The 21,261-nt window shown below is 48.5% G+C and overlaps 6 protein-coding genes across 6 annotated transcripts; 4 read left to right on the forward strand and 2 right to left on the reverse strand.

Annotated features, from left to right (window-relative positions):
* Positions 1 to 4,780: 4,780 nt before the first annotated feature.
* On the forward strand, positions 4,781 to 6,670 carry TGAM01_v208284 (FAD/FMN-containing dehydrogenase; the record flags this gene model as incomplete). The annotated part of the gene is made up of 5 exons (XM_018807959.1): positions 4,781 to 5,418; positions 5,495 to 5,567; positions 5,661 to 6,267; positions 6,374 to 6,480; positions 6,578 to 6,670. The coding sequence occupies 5 exons, from the start codon at positions 4,781 to 4,783 to the stop codon at positions 6,668 to 6,670; spliced, it is 1,518 nt and encodes a 505-aa protein (XP_018658864.1).
* Positions 6,671 to 7,019: 349 nt separating this feature from the next.
* Positions 7,020 to 8,492, reverse strand: TGAM01_v208285 (FAD binding domain-containing protein; the record flags this gene model as incomplete). Its single annotated transcript, XM_018807958.1, has 1 exon — positions 7,020 to 8,492. The coding sequence occupies one exon, from the start codon at positions 8,490 to 8,492 to the stop codon at positions 7,020 to 7,022; it is 1,473 nt and encodes a 490-aa protein (XP_018658863.1).
* Positions 8,493 to 8,577: 85 nt separating this feature from the next.
* TGAM01_v208286 (hypothetical protein) lies at positions 8,578 to 8,919 on the reverse strand (the record flags this gene model as incomplete). The annotated part of the gene is made up of 1 exon (XM_018807957.1): positions 8,578 to 8,919. One exon carries the CDS (start codon positions 8,917 to 8,919, stop codon positions 8,578 to 8,580), a length of 342 nt encoding a protein of 113 aa, XP_018658862.1.
* A 1,326-nt stretch (positions 8,920 to 10,245) lies between these two features.
* On the forward strand, positions 10,246 to 11,901 carry TGAM01_v208287 (peptidyl-prolyl isomerase CWC27; the record flags this gene model as incomplete). Its single annotated transcript, XM_018807956.1, has 1 exon — positions 10,246 to 11,901. One exon carries the CDS (start codon positions 10,246 to 10,248, stop codon positions 11,899 to 11,901), a length of 1,656 nt encoding a protein of 551 aa, XP_018658861.1.
* Positions 11,902 to 13,824: 1,923 nt separating this feature from the next.
* Positions 13,825 to 16,104, forward strand: TGAM01_v208288 (hypothetical protein; the record flags this gene model as incomplete). Its single annotated transcript, XM_018807955.1, has 2 exons — positions 13,825 to 14,318; positions 14,376 to 16,104. 2 exons carry the CDS (start codon positions 13,825 to 13,827, stop codon positions 16,102 to 16,104), a joined length of 2,223 nt encoding a protein of 740 aa, XP_018658860.1.
* A 2,085-nt stretch (positions 16,105 to 18,189) lies between these two features.
* On the forward strand, positions 18,190 to 18,775 carry TGAM01_v208289 (peptidyl-prolyl cis-trans isomerase 10; the record flags this gene model as incomplete). Its single annotated transcript, XM_024550294.1, has 2 exons — positions 18,190 to 18,267; positions 18,353 to 18,775. 2 exons carry the CDS (start codon positions 18,190 to 18,192, stop codon positions 18,773 to 18,775), a joined length of 501 nt encoding a protein of 166 aa, XP_024404951.1.
* Between the last annotated feature and the right edge of the window lie 2,486 nt (positions 18,776 to 21,261).

A 21,261-nucleotide genomic window follows, 5' to 3' on the forward strand; every position in this document is an offset into this window, starting at 1 on the left:
TGTTTCTTCAGCGCATTGACTTGATAATGGGCCCCCATGCCCCGGCTCAGCGGGTGCGAGGGTATGTAAATCGCATCTATCTAGCACCGGCATAAGGATTAGCCTAGCCACTGTACGTGTAATCCAAGTCAATCCCTTGCACCGAGTTGGCTGGCATCATCAATCTGTTCCTACTGGAAGTACACATTCAATGCCAAGTGTGTCCTCGTGGCCTCGTGGATGCACCCATTGTGCTAGCCAGGGCGATTTGCTGAGGATACGTTTGTCCCGGTTTGAGAATGTTCCCGGCATATCCCGTCCACACATACTGTAGACACATACTTCCTCTTTCATACTCATACATCATCATCACAACCTCGAGATGCATTCGCAAAAACTATCGTCAGTAATACCCAGAGCGTCACTCACTTCACTTCAGAATATTGGGAGCGAGTCAGTCCGTCACTATTCGTCACACAAGGTACCCAATCCAGGCATTTTCACTGCAATCAGCTTGACAGCATGTGCCGCACGGGAACTTCCGCATGGCTCCTCTCTTTTCTCATCGTGGGATAGCCATTGTAAGCAGTTTAATGTAGTATGGCGGGCGGCTAGCTTCGACTTCGAAACTGTGCTTTTGGGGCACCCACTGTGCTTGTTCCCCAGAATCTTCGTACGGAGATGCTAGCAGCGATTCCGATTACCCCGCTTTGAGTGGCTTTGTGTCCCTTGCTTCGTTCGATTCCGTATGCTTCCTGTTCCGCATCGCCGTTCCGCACATAAGTTGCTATATAGGCAGCGTAAACTAGTAAGGGCACCAAAATTAGCGTATCGTCGTCCTTTTCATGGTTCCCACCCCTCGCCTTGACATACTGAAAGCTTGTCTCGGTACTTGATACTCCGTACCAAAGGTAGATAGTAGTGGAAAGAGTCGCGGAATCGTGCTATCAATAGCAGTGCTAGACTGGGGTAAGCTGGTCTCCAGGCTCATCCTAGTTCCTCTCTGCCCTGGTGCTGAAAATCGTACGTCAATGTGCGATTGTGGCCTGGAAGCTTCCGAAACCAGTGCGGCTGACGTCTTCTTCCCCAGGCTTCCTTGCAACCGGGGGACGCTGGCAGGACAAGGATGAGCTTCCTGCAACCTCAGCATCCGTCTCACCGAGAGCGATAGCAGGTGATCCATCAAAGTTTGTTGCTGTTGCGGCCCGCCACGCCTAGAGGGCCTCGCCGGTCCTATGGAACATGCAAGATGGTCCGGGGGTTCCAGATAAGCGCAAGATAATCACATAATCTATTGCCGCTACCCCAGAAAAAAACATGCCACTGCGGCCACTTGGTTTAGTCAAGCGCCAGCGCTGGACAGACTCCTCACTCATAGCAAGCTGCAGAGTGCAGAGTACCTTATGTTTGAATCTCCACTCATTCCATTCATAAACACGTGCTGCATTAAGCATACAGCTGATGATGGCTCCGTATACGACATCAAAGGTTCCTACATAAACCTTGGTGCCTGACATCTGTATTAGCGGCTCTGTAGATTGTATCTTGTGTTCTAGGTATGGCAAGTGGGCGAATTCGATACCTGCTATCGGTTATTCGGTAGTTCGCAAGGGGCTCTAAAGATGCCGCCGTTGATAGTAAAGTCCTTCGGTAGACGCTCCCGCTTTAGAACCCACCTTGTAGCAGCTTCGTCAGCTTCGTCAGCTTCGTTATCGGGTATTTCTGTTATCACCTATAATGCTGATTCCTATTCCAAAGCAAATACCAAGAGGCTTCAGCGAATTCTCGGGATGTTTATTTGATTAGTGAGCCACCACTAGAGCACGGCTTCGAGATCAGAAGGAGCGGGGTTGCCACTACCTTAGATTTAGACTCGAAGGATTGATATAAATGCCTTAGTTCTTGTCTTGGGAGCCTACAACTACTAGTACCTCCTACACAAACGCCCATATGTAGATACATGGCAATTTAGACCGGTAGGGCTCACCTAGCATCTCTGTAATATAGATTGCTATATTACATTTGATCCGCTTCCAAAAGTGAAATGCTTAAATGCTTACGTTATGCGGCCGGCGGGAAGCTCCCGAGGCTCGAACAGCACTCATCGCCGTTATTGGTAATTTTTTACGATTCTGGGCATCTAGTTGTTATAACATGTGGGGGGGAGGCTACGTCCATACGAAATGCTCCATACTGCTAAGGGATGACCACTCCTATGTACTATATCTGTACTGTAGTAGCTTGTACCTAAATATATCAACGCCGCGGGCAATTATGTAAATGTTCAAGCTGCGGAAGATGGATGCCGCTATTTTCTGTTGGGAGATGCGATGAAGATACGGAGCGGCGGCATAATCAATTGCCCCGTGGCGATGACGAACAGTCCACCTGAAAGAATACACATACTGTATGTGTACCTGTATGTGTAACTGCACTCGTGTAAGAAAGTGTTGGCTCACTCTTCAATTATAGCGAGGGGCACATCGAGGGGACACTAACTCCGCAGTTCGTCCAGGCTCGGCTCGGCTAATACCCGAGACAAGTGATCGACCTCGACTAATAACGTGCTCTATCACGAAATAGGCAAATGAGCCGACGGGAGATTTCACCGCATCTTGATCAAAGCAAGCTAGATGTTATCTCTTCAATATCGCTGCAGCCGCCGCCCGTCTTCTTGAGCCAAGATACCCCTTTTGCTTTGTGGACAATATAGGTGCTTGGTGCGTATTCGTCTTATTTTACGATTCCCAAGAGTTCAAATGCCGTAGAAATCATGATCGTGCACGCCCCCAGTAACCCACTATGGTCTCGACAACTCAACTCATGACTCAGTTGCTGCACCGGTTGACACGTTGACAATTTGATACTCCTTACTTGCCCAACGTTTTATATGGGGCAAACAAGGGGTAATGTCAATTGCAGAGTGATAGAGTGATAGCAACACGAAGAGTCAAGACTTGTTATGAGGCCTTTTCACAGCTTTATATGGCACAATTACCTTGAATCCAGATGTATCACAACCTAGCTCAATACGCTGAGCACTGGGCTCAGTCTTCAGCATGATGGGTACCGCAGCCCCTTGTCGCCAATTCATTTACATCGAGCGCCTGTACCTTGCAGCTGCGGCCAGCATCTCATATCCCCAATGCAGTATAGCAATCTGGCTTCTTTATCATCTTCTCGGTTTCAACGACAATAGCTCCACCACTTTGCAGCCAGATGTGCCCCATGATTGTAGGTAGTTGCTGAATTGTGGAACAGCAGCTGAATGGTCTACTGTATGCATGGCCGATCTGCATAAATACAGCTCCATGCGCGACATGAGCTGATACGCGCTGTGGCAGCTGAATGATACCAATTAGGAATGCTTCATATATGCGAGACGTAGGATGATAGCTGAGTTGAGCCCAATTTAAACACCCGAGTTAACTCTGTTCGACCAGGTACACGGATATACTGCGGGTATGTTAGTCTACAGAGCTGGTGAAAGGAAGCCTCGGCCATGTTATACTCTAGCTGTGCGTAAGGATCCAGTTTGGCAAGACTTCCATGTTCCAAGCTGTATACCTAGCTCTTACACGGCTGAAATAACACTGATCATCTCCCATATGCTTTGCAACACAGAATAGTGAGCAAGATCTAAAAATATTAATTCAAACACCATTCAAATATAAATGACAGAGTCTTGTCCGCGGGCTCCGGCACTAGGCCTGCAGAGCGCAAACGTAACAGCAAACGTCCCAATGTGGAAGCTGGCATGGCGAAATGACGATTGCACCAAAGAACCAGGCCTTGGCATTCGGATTGTGTCCCTTTTCAGATCGGCACTCTATAGAGTATTAAGCTTAATACTGTTTTTACATGCCAATAGTAGTATATTACAGTACTACGAACTCGGATTCATGTTCAAGCATTAATGCAAGTATCAGCGTTGACTTATAACAACTACTAGTATCTATATACTTACCTGTATGTAGCCACCTGTATCGAGGGCAGATGCCACCAAAGTAATAGCATGTGCCATACAATACCAGGAAAGCATTTACAGAATTTTCCAAGTTTTCGAAAGAGTAGAAACTTTCATGCCATCACATTCCCCGCGCCTCGTGTTCTCGCTAGCTTTCTCCTCTCCTCCAGCGTTCCATTGCATGAATCAGTCCTACTTAGCCCAAGTCTCCTCTCCAAACTGCCGAAACTCCTCCAGCAAACGACGATGCGATTCGTCGTCCCCCGCACGAAATCATGCTCGTCAACGTTACTTTTAGACTTAAAAAGTTAGCGTGCAGGGGTTAAAGAACAACATCCCGGGGTAAATGCTTTGGCGATCACTTCCGTAACCAAAGAGGGTATCCTTGCCTGTCTGCCAATTTATGGTCGTGCTGATGTATCACCAGGCCATTGTTGAAGTGATCAATATACAACACACCTTCGATGGGCTTTGAGGGAAGCATTTCTCGGCCACGATACCTGAATGAGGAAACTGATGCTGCTTTCACATGTCCTTTGGGCGATGGTGCAGATGCTGGTGCTTGAGTGAAGAGAGAAATTGCGACCGCGGTTGCCAGTTTAGGTCACGAGGAATGAAGCATAACATTGCATTGCATTAGACCCAAAAGCAAAGAAAGGAGCACGACTCTATGGTTCAATATACTCTCAAGGCGAGGCCAGTAAGCAAACATGAAGGCGGCCACTCTAGTCTGATGTCGACCTATATATAAGCATCACCAGCTCCCAAGTGATAAACAGATACTTGCCAATAAGATCTTTACCCCTTCCAAGAACTGGAGTTGAATCTTCCGCCATGCTTCGCAACTCCATCACCGCCCTAGCCGGCCTCCTAGGCGCCACATCAGCCTTCGAATTCTACACCTTTGACGGCCCCGGCTCGCCATCATGCCACAACGTCGTCGAGGTCCACAACGCAACCAGCGTCGCCGAGATGGCCTCGCTCGTCAAAGACGCCTCCCGCCGCGGCCTACAGGTGCGTGCCGGCGGCAAAGGCCACATGTGGTACGACACGCAGTGCTCCGACAACGAGACCGTCATCATCCGCACTGAGTTTGTCAACGGCATCTCCGACTTTGACCTCGAGGGCGGCAGCGTCGTGGTTGAGGGCGGAGTGACCTTTTTCCAGCTCGCCGAGTATCTGCATGAACGGGGGGCCAATATCGGCACGGGCTTGGTGAACTGGAACATTACGCTCGGGGGCAGTATCGCCATGGGTGCGCATCGTACGTCGCTGAGGGAGGATGCCGTGGTGGTTGGCGGCGTGCTGGCGCTGGAAATCATTGACGGTAATGGAGATATTCGAACAGTTTTTAGAGATGAGAGTAATGAGGATTGGCTTGCTGCGTCGACGTCTTTGGGTTTGTTGGGGATTATTGCGCGGATCAAGATGCAAATCTTCCCAGAGAGCAAAGTATACGCCATGCAAACGACGTTGGTTGTCCTTTTTATAATTCATCGCTCTCAGCCTCATCACCGTTCAAAAGTTGGATAGCTAACAGTCTTGCAGTCTTCAAGAGAATGATGTTCTCAACGGCGATATCTATAAGCTCATCTCGCCATATCTGACAGCCAATTTCTGGGTAAGTCCACCTTCATCTAAACCATCTTAGTTTCAAATATGTTAGATATATAAGAGAGATGGAAAAGAAGCACTCACATCTCTTCTCATGCAGTGGTGGCCCTCCCAGCACAAATTCCACTGGCGCACCTACGACATCGTTCCCACAAACACAAGCAGCCAGCTCGGCTTCCAATCCACCTTCTCCGTCACCGCCCTCGAAGCCGGCGCCGCCGTCGTCCTCCTCAACAGCGGCAAATACAGCTCCATCCCCAACCTCGCCGCCGAGGGCATCTTCTTCGGGCTCTGGGAGAAGCCAAACTTCCACGACAAGGTCACCGACGCCGAAATCACCGACTGGCCCGTCTACGGCTGGAACTACGACGTGCTGATTGGCGGCCTGTATCCCGGACAGAAACCCGAGTGGGAATACGGGCTGAAAGGGTACACGCTCGAACTGGCCTTTCCCGTGACGAGGGCAAACGAGGTGCTGAAGCGGATTCGGGCCCTGTTCGATGCGGAAACGGCAAAGGGGATGCCCATGGCGTCGACGTACCGGAGCGGCATCAACATCAAGTTTGGCAAGGCGCATTTTGATTTCCTGGGGCAGGTCACGACGGATACTGCTGATGGGCAGGACTGGAGCAAGGGCGCCATCATGTTTGATTTCCCGTCTTTTCGACCTAGTCTTGGAGATGAGAAGCGATACAACGAGGCATTCTGTAAGCAAAAGCTCACCATCACACCTTCCAATCCGAGATTAGAGCACGATAAAAGGAGAAAAGAAAGCTCTTACAACGCTAATCGTTTTGTGTTTCCTGTCTTCAGACATCAATTTGGCCAATACATTGGTTGACGAGTTCCCATGCCGGCCTCACTGGACAAAGAATACCCGTGATGTCTTCAAGCGCGCAGTCAAAAACTTGGATCCAAGTGTAAATTGAAACTCTCCCTTTCACAGTTTCCTATCAAACTTGTTTTCTCTTCCTTTCTCTTCCTTTGTCCTCTTTGGTAGCTGACTGGCAATAATAGTACCTCTCTCGCTTTAAAGCTGTGCGGCAAAAGTTCGATCCCAAGGGCATTTATCGCAGCGTTGTCGGTGAAATTATCGGCATGTATGACTGAAAAGGGAAAGATTACATACGAATCACACACTGCTGGACATAGAAGCGCACAGTTTGTATACAACAGCATAGTAAAGAAACATCAAATTTTATTCTATGGAATGTATTAGACGAGCGCACAGTCTTGGTATCATTAAGCAAATATTCCATCGACAAAGGGAGAAAGAGACAAAGATATTGTTTCTATATTAATGAACAGCAAGAGAACAAAGGAGTCAGGGGTATCAATCACACAGGCTGACAAAGCTCTGTAATTAGACTTATCCAACATGTCGCACATTAATCGTCCCCCCCAACACATTATGAACAAGCAAGTCGAAAATCGCCCATATTTCGCAGATTATGTGTGCTCATTTCTTTACAGGGATATAAGCCTTGTTGCCAATGGCCTTGTCCCACATCGTCTCGAGAATGCCACGCACAGGCCTGCGCTTGCCTGCGCCAGTGTCCATGTCGGCCTTGAGCTTGTCATAGACAGAGGGCAGCGTCTCGGCCTTGTACTTCTTGCGCATTTCGTCGTAGACATCCTTGCGGTAGATGAGCCAAAATTCGTCCTCGGTATAGTATGTTCGCGCATACAGGAGCTTGGCTCCCATGAGTTCGGCACTGCGCAGCTCAAGCTTGCGGTTAAGCTCGTAAAAGGCTTTGGGGTCACGAGGTCCGCGGCCGTAGACACCGACGGCAAAAATACGCTGGTCCGAGACTTCATCGACACGGGCGTTGAAACGAGACGTCAGACCAATCTCTCTGGGAGCCTTGCAAGGAGCCAGGAAAATTTGCAGCTCTGGCAACGTGTCATTGACAAAGGCAATAAACTCCTTGACAGTGCTAGCCGGGATACCAAAATCCTGGACGACATATTCGTTGGCAAGTCCGGACTTGTGCAGCGCGTGGTAGCAGGTACGGCTATCGAGGAAGGGGTCGGCCAGGCGGCGAGTAATGGCATTCTCAGGTACGTGGAAATGCTTAAAGGCAAGCTTGCCGCCCCAGAAAGCACCGTGGTCGTAGCGGAAGAGGTAGTCGGGGGTATACATGTAGAGATCCGCAGGCTTGTCCGCGGTAGGCTGCTTCTTGATGGCAGCTTCAATAGTGTCGGCAAACCAATGCACCTCCATCTTTTTAAGAGGGAATTTGCCTTTGGGCAGGGTCTTGATAAAACGTCCAAACATGACGACAATTACGCCCCTGCGGAAGTAGACGCCATCGATGAAGTGAATCGACTCGTCTTTGGCGGCTTCCTCAAAGAGATCGTGGGCCTTGGCAACGTCGTCGACCAGCTGGACGTCCAATTGAACGAACGGAGTGGCCGGAATCAGCTCAATGGTGAGCAGGGTAACGATACCAAAGGTCCCCAGGCTGCCTGCAGCATGCTCGAGCAGGTCTGCGTTGCGTTCGCGATTGGCCTTTTCCAGCGTGCCGTCGCCAAGCACAATCTCGATCTCGGACACGGTGTTATTGAAAAGACCATAGCGGTACATGCTGCTCTCGCCGGAAAAGCCAGAGTAGCCGCCGCCAACGGTGATTCCCTTGAACTCCATCACAATCTTGGGAATGACTCCGTGTTTGAGCGTATGAGCGGCCAGCGCGTCCATGGGCACCTTGGGCTCGGCCTGCACAGTCATGGTCTCCAGATTCACGGGAAAGATACGGTCCATGCTGCTGGTGTCGACAATGGCATCGGCCTTGAAGGACAGCGGGCGCGTAGAGCTGGTGGAGCCATGATAGACTCGGAACTGCTTCTTGTTGTCGTAGAAGTGCTTGACTTGTTCTTGGATACTGGCAACAGCAGTGTTGTGCTCCTCAAGAAGCTTTGCGGGATTCATTTTGACAGGCGATTTGTAGGGGGTATCAATATATCAACAAGCAACGCAAATAAAGACAGTAATGGCAATAAGACGCCAGTTATTATTAGAACGCAGCAAGAGTAATAAAATCAGCAGAAGCAGAAGACTCAATGCCCATCGACGCCCTCTCGCCACGCAGAGTCTGGATCGGTTGAGGTGTATGTAAGAGAGAGAAAACAAGGAATCGCCGGAGAGCTCTGCCTGCTGTGACGACGGTGACGTCCACGCATCGGCACATCAGCGAGCAGCTGCCGTTCCGGCAAATTAGGGGGGCTGGGGCTGCTGACGTTTGGTGCTCAGCCCCTACCTTCGCTGGAGCATCCGCTGGAGCATTGGCTGATGGTGGTTTTAGCTTGATGGCCAGGTTGGCGGTCGAACCACTCTGAGGAGCGTCAATCTCCCGCATTGCGAGGTGAGACAGAGGTGTGAGACTGGATGGCTCGGCATGAAGTCGCACCGCTTTAACATCAATGCAAGTTTGTTCCGTCTGGTACTACTCCAAGTACCTAGTTTCATCTTCTTTGTTGTCTTTACGAGCAGGACCTGGCTAAGACTTGTTCGCGATTTTGAGGCAGCCCACACATGCCCCACGCACCCAGCTTCCAAATTGCATCAACACCAAATGCGCCACTAACAAAAGTGGCCGCCTTTGTTTGGAGCTTCCGCCAATCGGTTCCTTTGCCCTGTCCGACTCCCCGTCTTGCTCATGGCGCTTGAGCCGCCCTGCGATCCTGCAACTCTCGGTTTAGCCCCAGGCTGTTTGCGAACATGCGGAGAGCGCCGCTCTAAGCTTAAAAGAAAATTCAGCCACAGGCACAGAGTTGAAAGAAGTCTCTGGCTGTCTACCTGTGTTGGTTGATTCTGAAGGCGTATTTTAGTACTCCTGATATTTGTATCCTTCTCGTTATCCCCGTAATCAGGCTAAGTACGGTATGGAGCTTCATGCAGTACTTGGCAAAGGCACATCTCCTCGGACTTTTATTTTTTCAAATTTCTTTTGTTATTTTTTTTTTTTAAATATATTCCATTTTCTCTCCATGGAACGTGGCTTGCATCGTGCATTGAAGATGGATTTCTTTCATTTTTATTTAGGCGCACCTCTCGGGGTTATGAGTTATCGTGGCCTGTATCATACTTTTTCCTTACACGGCCGGTCAAGATTGTGAATCTGTCAGGGCATAATAAAAACACACCCATTTCACACACCATACTTGTACCTTATCTACTCCCAAAAATCGTAGTAGATAGCTCGCATTCTACCTATCTATATTCAAAATGCTAAATTTTTACCCAATAACGAAGAGAGGAGTTGGTGGTTCCTCCATCAGATCGAGAGCCGCCATGTTCTAGGGTAGATTTCACGATGCGCATATGTGTAAGCCAGCAAGAGGGGACTGACACAGAAGTTTATGTAGCCAGACTTGAAAAGACTATTCAGTCGCCAAACTATCTTTCTCAATAAAAAGACTAGAAAAAAAAGATGTCAAGTTGAACGAGACATAAGCGCACTACTGCTCCTTTTGATTATGTGCTGTCTGTATATGCGCTCGTACCTACGTTGTTCACATGTTCGCATGCTCAGAACCTTTGCGGCGCCTAATCGCTGCTATCGATAACAGTGGGTCTGGCGCGATACTGGGTTATGTCAAGCTCGCGTGGTTCAGCTACAACTTTTGCGACAGCTACAGCTAAAGGCAACATACAAAGGAGGCTTCATGACATACGGCTGGTCATGTCTTCGATATACAATCTCGAGCCGCAGCCCACGGGCTCGGCAGTCCTGCACACAACCCTAGGAGAAATCCACGTCGAGCTCTTCGCCAAGCAGACACCACTGACGTGCCGCAATTTCCTTCAGCACTGTCTGGACGGCTATTACGATGGCACAATCTTCCACCGACTCGTCCCCAACTTCATCGTGCAAGGTGGTGACCCTACAGGAACCGGAAATGGTGGCGAGTCAATCTACGACGGAGGCGCTTTTGGCGGCGATCTGGATCCCTGGCCCATGGACCAGAGACATGGACAGAACGCAGGACCCAACGGCATCAACTTCAGAGACGAATTTCACTCCCGACTAAAGATCAACCGACGCGGTCTCCTGGCCATGGCCAACGAAGGCAAACCAGACACGAACGGAAGTCAATTCTTCTTTACACTAGACAAAGCAGAGGAACTGAATGGCAAGAACACAATGTTTGGCAGAGTTGCCGGAGACACAATCTACAACTTGGCAAAGATTGGCGAATCAGAAGTGGATGAATCGACCGACCGACCGCTATATCCGGTCAAGATTGAGCGGGTGGAAATTTTGGTTAACCCCTTTGGCGATATGAGAAAGCGATCGAGGGTGGCACAAATACAGGAAAAGCCAAAAGTAGAAAAAGAGAAGAAGAAGAAAAGGAAAGGCGGAAAGCAGCTGCTCAGCTTTGGAGACGAAGAGGGCGATGAGGACGTGCCTGTCTTTAAAAAGGCCAAGTTTGACTCAAGGATAGTCATGGCAGAGGAGGAAGAGACTCCTGCTCCCAGAGAGAAGAGCTCAAAATCAAAGCCTTCTAAACCGAAAGCCGCAGATAAGCAAGCAAGCGAAAGTCGCACGACCCATGATAAGCCAGACGAATCGGTTGCTGAAACAAAGGGCGATGACGAAATGGAAGAGGAGAGACCAATGGATATTCCTTTGCGCAAGAGACATAAGGAACCGTCGCCCAAACCATCACCGGAGCCAGAGCCGGCCAAGGAGAAGAGTGCATTAGAAAGGGCCAATGAAGAGCTAGCAGCTCTAAAGGCATCAATGAGGAGGACAGTCCACTCCGAGCAACCAGTCAAAGAAAAGAAGAAATCCGCGTTAGAAACAATGATACCCGAAACATCCATACGAGGAAGAAAAAGGCGGCCCGGCGGTAACAATACAACAGCAAGCGAAGAACAGTCATCCCTTCGCCTGCTAAAAGCTTTCCAAGCGAAGCTTGAGAAAGCTCCGCCATCAAAAGAGACAGCTGCAGAAATTCCCGTCAATAACAAGGAGGGCGAAGTAGAGAAGCCCTTACCAGACGAAGAAGCAGAGCTATGTGACTTGCACTTTATTGCAAATTGCCAAAGCTGCACGTCGTGGGATAAACAGGGCAAGGAGGATAGTGACGACGAAGGTTGGATGTCACACGCACTTTCGTTTGCGGCCGATAAGCTCGGCAAGGACCTCAGCAACCGTAGGAAGGCTGAAGAGGAGCTGGTCGTCATTGATCCGCGGGAGAAGGCTCGGACTCTAAAAGAGGAGAAACGCGCTGAGCGAGAGGCTCGATCTGGGGGATCTGGGAGGGCGTGGGATCAAGCAAGGAATGCTCAGATGGCGAAAGCTTCTTCATTGGCTGGTAGGGGAGCGAAATGAAAGTTTGGATTCTAAGGTACTCACATAATGTAATGCTTCTTATCATTAATTTTTGGTATTATGGCGTAGCGTATGGGTAGTGCTTTAGCTCTTACTATGATTGCTATCATGTTCTACTTTGTATATACTCTCTTCGTTGGTTATGCTGAATCTGGATCAAGACATCGGTTATATCTAAATGTACCTAGCTCGGGAAACCCAAAGCTGCCAATCTTCAGCTAGGTGGTACCAAGCAGAAACCACCTTTACTCCACGCTATCTTAGCTTCACTCCACATACAATGAGCTCGAGAATGCCTCGAATTGAGAACCAATTCATTAAAGTTCTGAGATCCCCCGTTACAGTTGAGGTTTCTGGTAAGGTTTAGCGACGCCGGGTTTCCAACAAGGTCTTCGTGGCGCAGTTGGCTAGCGCGTCAGTCTCATATTGACATCAATATGATTCAAACATCAAGTTTGGGCCATCTGAAGGTCGTGAGTTCGAGCCTCACCGAGGACATTGCTTTTTGCTTTTTGCTCGGCCCCAATGAGTTCACCATGTATCGTTGTCTCATTGTTATGTTTTACAATGACGATTATATTGTAACGGGCCGTTAGAATTTTACAAGAGGTATACATGTTTGGCAAATCCATGACTTCAGCGTGCATGAACTCAGAACGAACTCTTCGAATATCGCATGATTTTACAATGAGCAGAACGGTCTGGACCAAAAGATATGAGCGATAAGACCACTTTGGGCAGTGATCTCCGTTTCTCATTGTGGGCTGTACTGCAACCATCATGTAAGCTTTCTTTTTTTGATCAAAATTGCTGTCCAAGTGTAAACCGTCTGCTGCTAGATACTGTGGTTGTTGGGTGTAGTAATTTCGACCAGCAAGTTAAGCTATGTTTGTGTGCTATTTGTCCGGACTTCATTCCGCAATCTAGACGCAACAATGAACAAAGTTTGCTGTTTGTCCCGAGTCCAGAACTCATCTATGGGACACTAGCACGGACAAGGCGGCTTATCATCACGTGCTGACAGCTTTATTTCGCTGAGCAGCCTCTATCGCCTCGCGTGCTGATTGGCCGATCTGGCTAGACGCCGCGATGACATCCTTAGACCGCTGACCGAAGCCCACTCTTGCGAAAGTCCTTGGTAATTGTGAAATCAACATTTTCTCGACCACGCCCGACTTCCTGCCATCGAGCTGGGCTGATATCTCGGCCAGCCCAACGAACGAGCTGCCCGCTGCGCGCCTGAGCACGCCATAAATCGCCAAACCCCCGCGCCGGAACCGAGGCCTCGCTGCGGCCGAACAGAATTTTCCCTCTTTTGGTTGCGTTTGACGCAGCCCAGCTGGATCCGCCCAACGAGCGTCGCGCCGGCAAAATTCAGAGAGCTCGGATTGCCGCAGAGTATCAGGCGCCGAGGCATAGGTACCGCCAGAGAGGTGGTAGTTTTATTTTATTTCTTTCTACTCTCTAGGCTGCAACCGGTTGCCTGATTACATTGACAACCGCGCGTGCCACGCCACTATCATTTTCATACGCCCAGCTCATTGCTGCGGCCAGCGAATTTCACAGCCTTTCGCAACGGCCTTATCGATCTCGGGTTTGCATAATCAGCCAAGAAAGCCGACGTGTTCTCTCTCCGGCCCGAGGGCAGGCGCTAACCTCCCGCTCGCGCCCAATTCCAATCAGCTCACTGTTGCTGGATGCAGCAGTAAATCGGCCTGCTCTTCGAGATACTGCAGGCTGCTTTACCTTGCCTTTGGGCTGCGGGCTCAGCACTGTTCTAGGCATCATCCATCGGCTTTCGATATCGCGACTGGACCTCGACTCACCCCATAAGAAATTCCACACCTCTGACGTTTCTTCTCGCGCAATTCCTCGCTTGAATAGCTCAGCGACCGGCTCCTACGGCGTCGTATATTCTTAGACATGTCTGCATCAAATTCCCGGAAGCGAGCAGCGCCCGGTGCGACGCCAGTCGTGCCGATCCAGCGGAATGTGCCGCAATCACATCCAGCCGACCTTAGTACTGGAGCGAACCCTATGATGCAATGGAATACCGCTGGCGGTGCGACTGAGCCGACCGATTACTTTAGTGCTGCCACAGCACACCGCGAAGATCCATACGGACTTGCGCAAGCACAGCAGGCATACCCCCCGGCTGTGAATGCGCCATCGAACTCACTTGCACGGCGACAAACGAACCGTGCTCTTGTTCCCACGAATCTTAGAGCTTCGTACGACACTTCTTCGGACCAGTGGAACGCCTTTGGCGATGACGGCCTCCTCGTTCCGCAGACCGCGACGGAGGGCAGAGTGGAGCAGGACAACGTGGAAGTTTTAGAAGAAATGGCCCAGAAGGCGAAACGAGAAGCTCAGGCTAAAAGGAAGCAGATTCCGCCATTCGTTCAAAAACTAAGCAGGTAAGTTTCTGCAGCGGAACTCTAGGCAGGAACGCCACGTACTAAATCTTGAATCAGCTTTCTGGAAGAACGCAAAAATGAAGATTTGATTCGCTGGTCGGAAAAGGGCGACTCTTTCATAGTACTGGACGAGGATGAATTTGCCAAGACGCTGATTCCCGAGTTGTTCAAACACAACAACTATGCGTCTTTCGTGCGACAGCTCAACATGTATGGCTTCCATAAGTGCGTAGGGCTTTCAGACAACTCCATGAGAGCAAGCGAGCGCAAAAACAAGAGCCCAAGCGAGTATTCGAATCCATATTTCCGACGAGGCCACCCGAATCTTCTATGGCTTATAAATAAGCCGAAGAGCGGTGGCAAATCGAAAAAGGGCAACAAGGGCCAGGACGGCGATGTGGATAGTGAAGAGGAAGTTATCCACGAAGATATCTTGGCTCATCAGGGTATTCCGTCGGCCAACAACACGAACCGATCTCTACCCGCTGCTGGGACTGACGCCAATCAGGCTCTGCCCAAGAAGGAGATGACATTGATCAAAGAGGAGCTACAGAAAGTGCGAGAGCAGCAGAAGCTGATTCTCGGAGCTATTAACCGTCTACAGCGAAATAACAACGATTTATACAACCAGGCGATGCTGTTCCAGAGCCAGCATGACCGACATCAGAACTCGATTAATGCTATCCTCAATTTCCTAGCCAACGTCTTCAGAAAAACCTTGGAGGATCAGGGTAACCCGCAGAATGTTGGAGATATCATTTCTAGCTTGATTGCCAATCAAGGACCACAGCCAACCCACCAAGGCAGCGTTGTTGATTTGGGAGATTTCTTCCACGCTCACCAGCCTAGCACTGCCAGCTCAATGAGCGTTCCCACACCTAGAAAGACTCAGAAACTGCTCCCAGGAATCCCCCAGGTCAACCAGCCATTGGTTCAGCCGAGCCGGTCGCCGTCAGCCAGCAGCACACCGTATCAACCTGTTGGGGCTCATCCTGAGATGGGGCATGTTACTGAGCTGGTCGATACATCACCTTCGGATACGACATCGAACCTGAGGCAAGAACTCGAGGTTAACCCCCACGAACGGATGATGAAGATAATAAATGACCACAATGCAAGCAATCCCCTTGATTTACCAGACGCAACCGAACTTGTGAACAATACTCCGAATACTTTGAGTAACGACCAGAGGAGCAAACTAGTCGACTTGATGGCATCACAGACAACATCTTCTGCGATGCCAAACATACCTGCTGTGTCTGATCCTTTGGCTAAAAGGCCTCCTGCCACTGCCGCATCAGCCGTCCCTCCTCCAGCGCAAAGCAGTAGCCCCGTAGCGCCATCCCTCTCACCCATCATGCGGTCACCGACTATGCCAGCGCCGTCCCTGCAACATATTGGCACGAACCAGACTGAACTCGAACAACTAAAACAACTGCAGAATGAACAGGATGCAAAGATTCATGAGCTTAGCGACATTTTGGGGCCGTTAAGTCCGAACGGGCACATTCCAGGCATAGACGACGGAAGCGAAGCCTATTTTGACGCTCCACCTGTCGATTTGGACCAGTTCTTTGATAGTAACGCCTTCCTGAATGATGCTCAATTTGGAGATGGAAACGATTTCAACTTCAATATCGATGCAGATGGACTTCACAACGGACTTGATGTGATGAACCATAAGTTTGATACTCCAAGTCCTGCGGGAACTGAGGAAATTCTCCGAGATGACTTGGGGTTGAACGGTAGCCCTGATCATGGGAATAAGAGGCGGCGCATGGGCTGATGTTTTTGAGCGGTTGACTGCCCATGAACTTTGAGCGTTTTGCTACTCTACGCAGAGCGAGTGAAGACCACACAAGACTTTTCCAATCAATTGGATGCTCCCAGTAAGATTTACCGGGTTTATGCCACGAATATAATCAGATTCAACAAAGAAAGCTACGACATAAAAGAGGCGAACCGGCGACGGGGCAAATTGGAGATATAAGGCATCTACTGGAGCAATATTCAAGGATTAGCTCGTTTAATGAGGAGCAGCTCTTTCATATGTAACCCATTCACAACAAAGATTTCACTTCGCGCTGATACAAAGCCAAAAGAAAAAGTTTCTAGTGCAGCATAGCATTTGGCTTCGTTCGACACGGGAGGAACAAATTAGTGGCACGGCGTTTTCACGGTGAGCTTACTTTTTTTTTCTGACCAGCAGTGGCGATAACTAGTATATATAACGTACGAGGGGGGTTTTCTAAATAGACATTGTACAAAGTTTGGAAGCATGCCTTTTCGAAACAAAGCCCAGAACAGAACAGAACCACGTTTATTTTTCTTTCGTTCACCTTTCCAAAGCGATAGCTACTGTTCACAATTGCAACTGAGCTGCTCAATGGCCTTGAGCCTGAACACATGAGTATATGAATGGATACGACTTGGTATTGTGATGAGCTGGGGAACCTATGAGAAGTATGCTAGTCGTATATAGGAGAATTTCCGAGTGACATTTCTGACCTTCTGGCTTTGTTTTACACGTTTCTTTGTCTTGATAATGCTATCAATTACAGGCCGCTCCAAATGGATTTATTAACTCGGCGGAATTCTTACGGCTGAGCCATCGCCAATATCAGAAAAAATGAATAATTCCCTCTCTAACGCTAGAGATGAGAAATCTCTGTGGATACCTCTGCTGTCATCGCGGTTCTTCAGAGTCAGTTATTGTACCCCGAGTGCCTCCCAAGGATGCGCTTCATGTCGTTCCCCATGATGAACCTCAAGAGATCCCCGGAGATGAGCCTCAAGTCATTCCCGATAATGCGCCGGTTCTGAGAATATACTTTGCAGCTAGAGGCCAGGATATCATAGGAACTCAGTGGAAGTGTCGAGAGTACCGGATCAGATTTCGGGGGCGTTTCAGAAAGGGTGCTTCGACCAAGACGTCTTCACCTTCTCAATCTGAACAAACGATGCGACCAAAACATAAACAGACAGACTCTTCGAAGCAGCCACAACAACCTCCCACCTATAGTCAGTCCCAAAAGCAGCATGCATCATATAGTAGTGCTGAGGATGCTGAAGAAGAGAAACACCGCCGCCATAAAGACACGCTTGAGCAGCTTGAAGCAAACAATTCTCAGTCACAATTGGGTACTATCAAACATCAAGAATGGTCCAAGCTACACATGCTTATCGCTAATGGATTAGATGAAGAAGCAAGAGACTATTTTCCCCCGGTAGCGGAGGGGCAAGAGGCTCTTTTACTGCTCATAGAACAAGATAGAAACTCTTGTGAGGTGAATATGGAGAATATGAGAGCCTCGGATATTGAAGACGCGAAAGCTGCTTTGAAGCAGATAGAGTATTGGAAATGGAAGAATGTTGTCATCTTCGTCAGGGATGGAAATGTGCCATTGGAGCAGACGGAGTGGCCGATAATGGAGAAGCCGTGGGAGCTTGATTGGGCACTCCCTTTTATTTGAGAAAACAAGTGATCTGTTCATAGAGTAAAAATTGGAGATATGGTGAGAAAAATAAGGGATATAGAATGAATGTGATGTATGGAGGAAAGGAAGGTTGAGATGGAAGGCTGGTCTTTGAGAGGTCTCAAACGGAGTATAATTGAAAACGTTCTACTTTTGATATAATTTAAAGCTAATGTATAACATTAACTAATTAATTATATGCTACTATAAATGGCAAATGGTGTTGCCAAATAGTGATGCCTTGAACACATTTGAAGTTATAAGTTGTCTTTGGTACCTTTAAAGCTGATTACCTAATCGGGTTAGCTTCCACTTTGAAGCATATGCTCATAGCACTGCGGCAATCAAGACTCGCGAAATCTTGCAGCTCTAACAAACACAACTCACCAGCCACAATGTCCGTCACGCTTCACACGTCGCTGGGCGACATCAAGATTGAAGTCTTTTGCGAGAGCGTCCCCAAGACAGCAGAGGTATCTATGATCATTTTCTCCTTTTACCACAATTCACAAGCAATCGCCTGCTTTTCAACCGCTAACATCCAGTGCCTCGCAACAGAACTTCCTGGCTCTCTGCGCCTCCGGCTACTACGACCAGTCGCCCTTCCACCGCCTGATCCCCAAATTCATGGTGCAAACAGGAGCGCCCGCCAACCCAACCGCCGAAAACCCAAAGGGCGGCCAGTCGATCTGGGGCGGGCCCTTTGAAGACGAGATCCGACCCGCGCTAAGACACAGCGGCAGAGGCTTCGTTTCCATGGCCAATAAAGGACCCGGCACCAATGGCTCGCAGTTCTTCATCACGTTTGACAAGGCGCCTCATCTTGATGGCTTGAATACTGTCTTTGGGAAGGTGATTGGTGACGAGGGGATGGTGACGTTGGCGAAGATGGAGGCTGTTGAGGTGGATAAGAAGAGTCGCCCGAATGAGCCGTTTCGAATTGAAAAGGTGACGATACATGCGAATCCTCTGGCTGAATAGAGAGGAGCTGCGAACCCCGAGTCGTTTGAACAAGGGGCGAGAAAAAGAAACCATTCGGAACAAGGCCGTATTCGAGATCAAGTTTTTTTACCAAGAAGAGCCGGCTGCAGAGGTTTTACTTCTAACAACGTAATGCAACGCTGGCCGAAGCCTCACGAAGCGAGCCTTTACTACTTAGCATTGGCAAATTCAAAGAGTCTAGCATTCTTGCAAAGGCCCCAATACTGATCGTCGTCGAAGGCATAGGGGAGTCAGCTCTAGCTTGTTTGCTATAGACTCTCGCAACTGAGAGTGCGATACGCCATGGGATCGGAAGCAGGGAAGAAGAATACCAGATTCAACAAGATCTCAGCAGATCAGCAGACCTTAAGCAATATCGCTCTGAGCGAGCAAGTCTCAAATCACGGTCTATCGCGCACTTTACTCGAAATTCATGCGCCATATCAAACAGAATGATATGAGATAGAAATCAGCCAATTCATTAAATCTGACAGGAATCATGAAACACTTATAGCATACATCTGGTCTAGAATACTACCAGCTGGTACTAGATCCGATCTCATGAACAAGTGAATATACAGACGTGTTATTAGAGGCTTAGAAGTATTGCTGCGTAAGCTGTACATATAATTAGTATCTCACTTGGCCCAGTCTGACAATAAAGCATTTAACATCTCTGTAAGCAATGCATAGACAGTATGCAAGATCGACTTGGTAGTGATGGGCGGTTCTAAACGCCAACCACACAGCAACGGCCGACATACTGATCTTGGATCTTAGACCACGCGCTGAGCTATAAATAATGAGAAGAAAAATCGGGAGCATTTGCTGTACATCGTAGCTACAGCGTCTTGCGATTCATCCTAAAACTGGCCAACCGTGTGCGCAGCCTCAGGACCTGGAGTGCAATTAGTATATGTTGCCATGCTCTCACATCTGGGTAGTTTGGCAATGCGTTGATGTCGAGATGAATACCTCTAGTCATACATAAAGCAAAGGTTCTTGATTTATAGGTAGCTGTTTGTATCTTTTGCATCACCTAGGTACAGAAGCCATAATGCTATGATAACGTGACATTAGGTATAAATTCTCGTATGCTTCTGGCAATGTCTATATTATAGGTTCGGTTGATTGCTATATGACAAATCACATCCAGCTTAGCTAAGTACCTACCTATCAATCTTCTGACTTTGGTGGTATCTTTTTTCCTGTTTGGCCACTCTTACATCTTTCCCATCTGGGGCGTCCTCTTTCCTATCAACATCGGCCAACCATAAATAGCAAGAAGATAGGTGTTGCCTAAGAACGCTCTTTGTCGTTGTAATAGCCGCAATTTGAACAAGGCTTGTAGTAAATAAATGTTTACATTGTATTGCGTACAATGTTTCGCTGAGATCTTCGCACCTCAGGATTCCAAGTTTACCGTGTAATCGCCACCATTGATAGATATCCTCTCAGTCAGTAAATTTTCATCATAGTAATATTTTCATATCATTTAATGGCACAGATGGGGTGTCAAACTGGCAAGAGTACTTGATCCCGGCAACGTCTGTGTTGATGATGCCATCGCGAGCAAGTATTCTTATGTATAGATAAAAATGTAAATGTGTCAGTCATAGTGTCAATGGGGCACTCTATCGAATTGATAACGTCGCCGTCGAGCCGCTGCATAAGTAAGACCATAAGTGACGCTCAACATCAAAACAGTGATTCCAAGGTGCGACTTACGCAAAGCATTGGCCAACAGCATGGCCTTTTGTTGGCTCTGAAGCCACATTGAGGGTGCAATACGTGCAAGTGATTGAATCCATTGCGAATCTGAAAGCATGACAATGAGGAAATGGTGTTGCTTGTGGTGTTGTTCGAGGCGAGAGGGAAGTGTCTTTCTTTATGTCAGTTAGTAAATACTCATCAGCCCGGTAACCTACTAGTAGTCTGGCAACTTGCATTCCGCCAAAAGGCGTCGAGCCCATTTAGTAAGCATCGCGCGCTCCTGGTGATTGTGGAATGTATCCTTAACAACCAATGTGAATCAACGCGCTTGCTTTACTTGCCCGAGGCGGTATAAGCGATCATGGACTTGCAGCATGGCTTTGGCGTTGTGGTGGAGGGTCGCAATGATGATGATGCAACACTCGGTATGGAGATTGACTTCTGTGCTCATTATATTGATGTTTGCCACGAGTACTTCTGCTGATGAGTCTGAGTTTGCAAATTGTTTGATAGCATATAGCATCAATCTTTGCTCCAGCCTTATTAGTAGACCGCATAGTCAACACGTTAAAGCCTGGTATAAGCAACAAAGCCTACATGTGTCTACTGATCATTTAGCATCAATCATTCAAATGGTAGCGCGCGCCGTTTCATTAGACCTCTCGCAAACCATTTCAGCGAGAATTTTTGTGAAATGAGATCTTCGCCGGGGGCCTAAATAGGGAACTAGAGGGACTTCTTACTGCTGAATCCATGGGGTGTCCACACGCACA

Source organism: Trichoderma gamsii, assembly GCF_001481775.2.
Source record: "Trichoderma gamsii strain T6085 chromosome Unknown Scaffold_34.2, whole genome shotgun sequence".
Taxonomy (NCBI): Eukaryota; Fungi; Ascomycota; class Sordariomycetes; order Hypocreales; family Hypocreaceae; genus Trichoderma; species Trichoderma gamsii.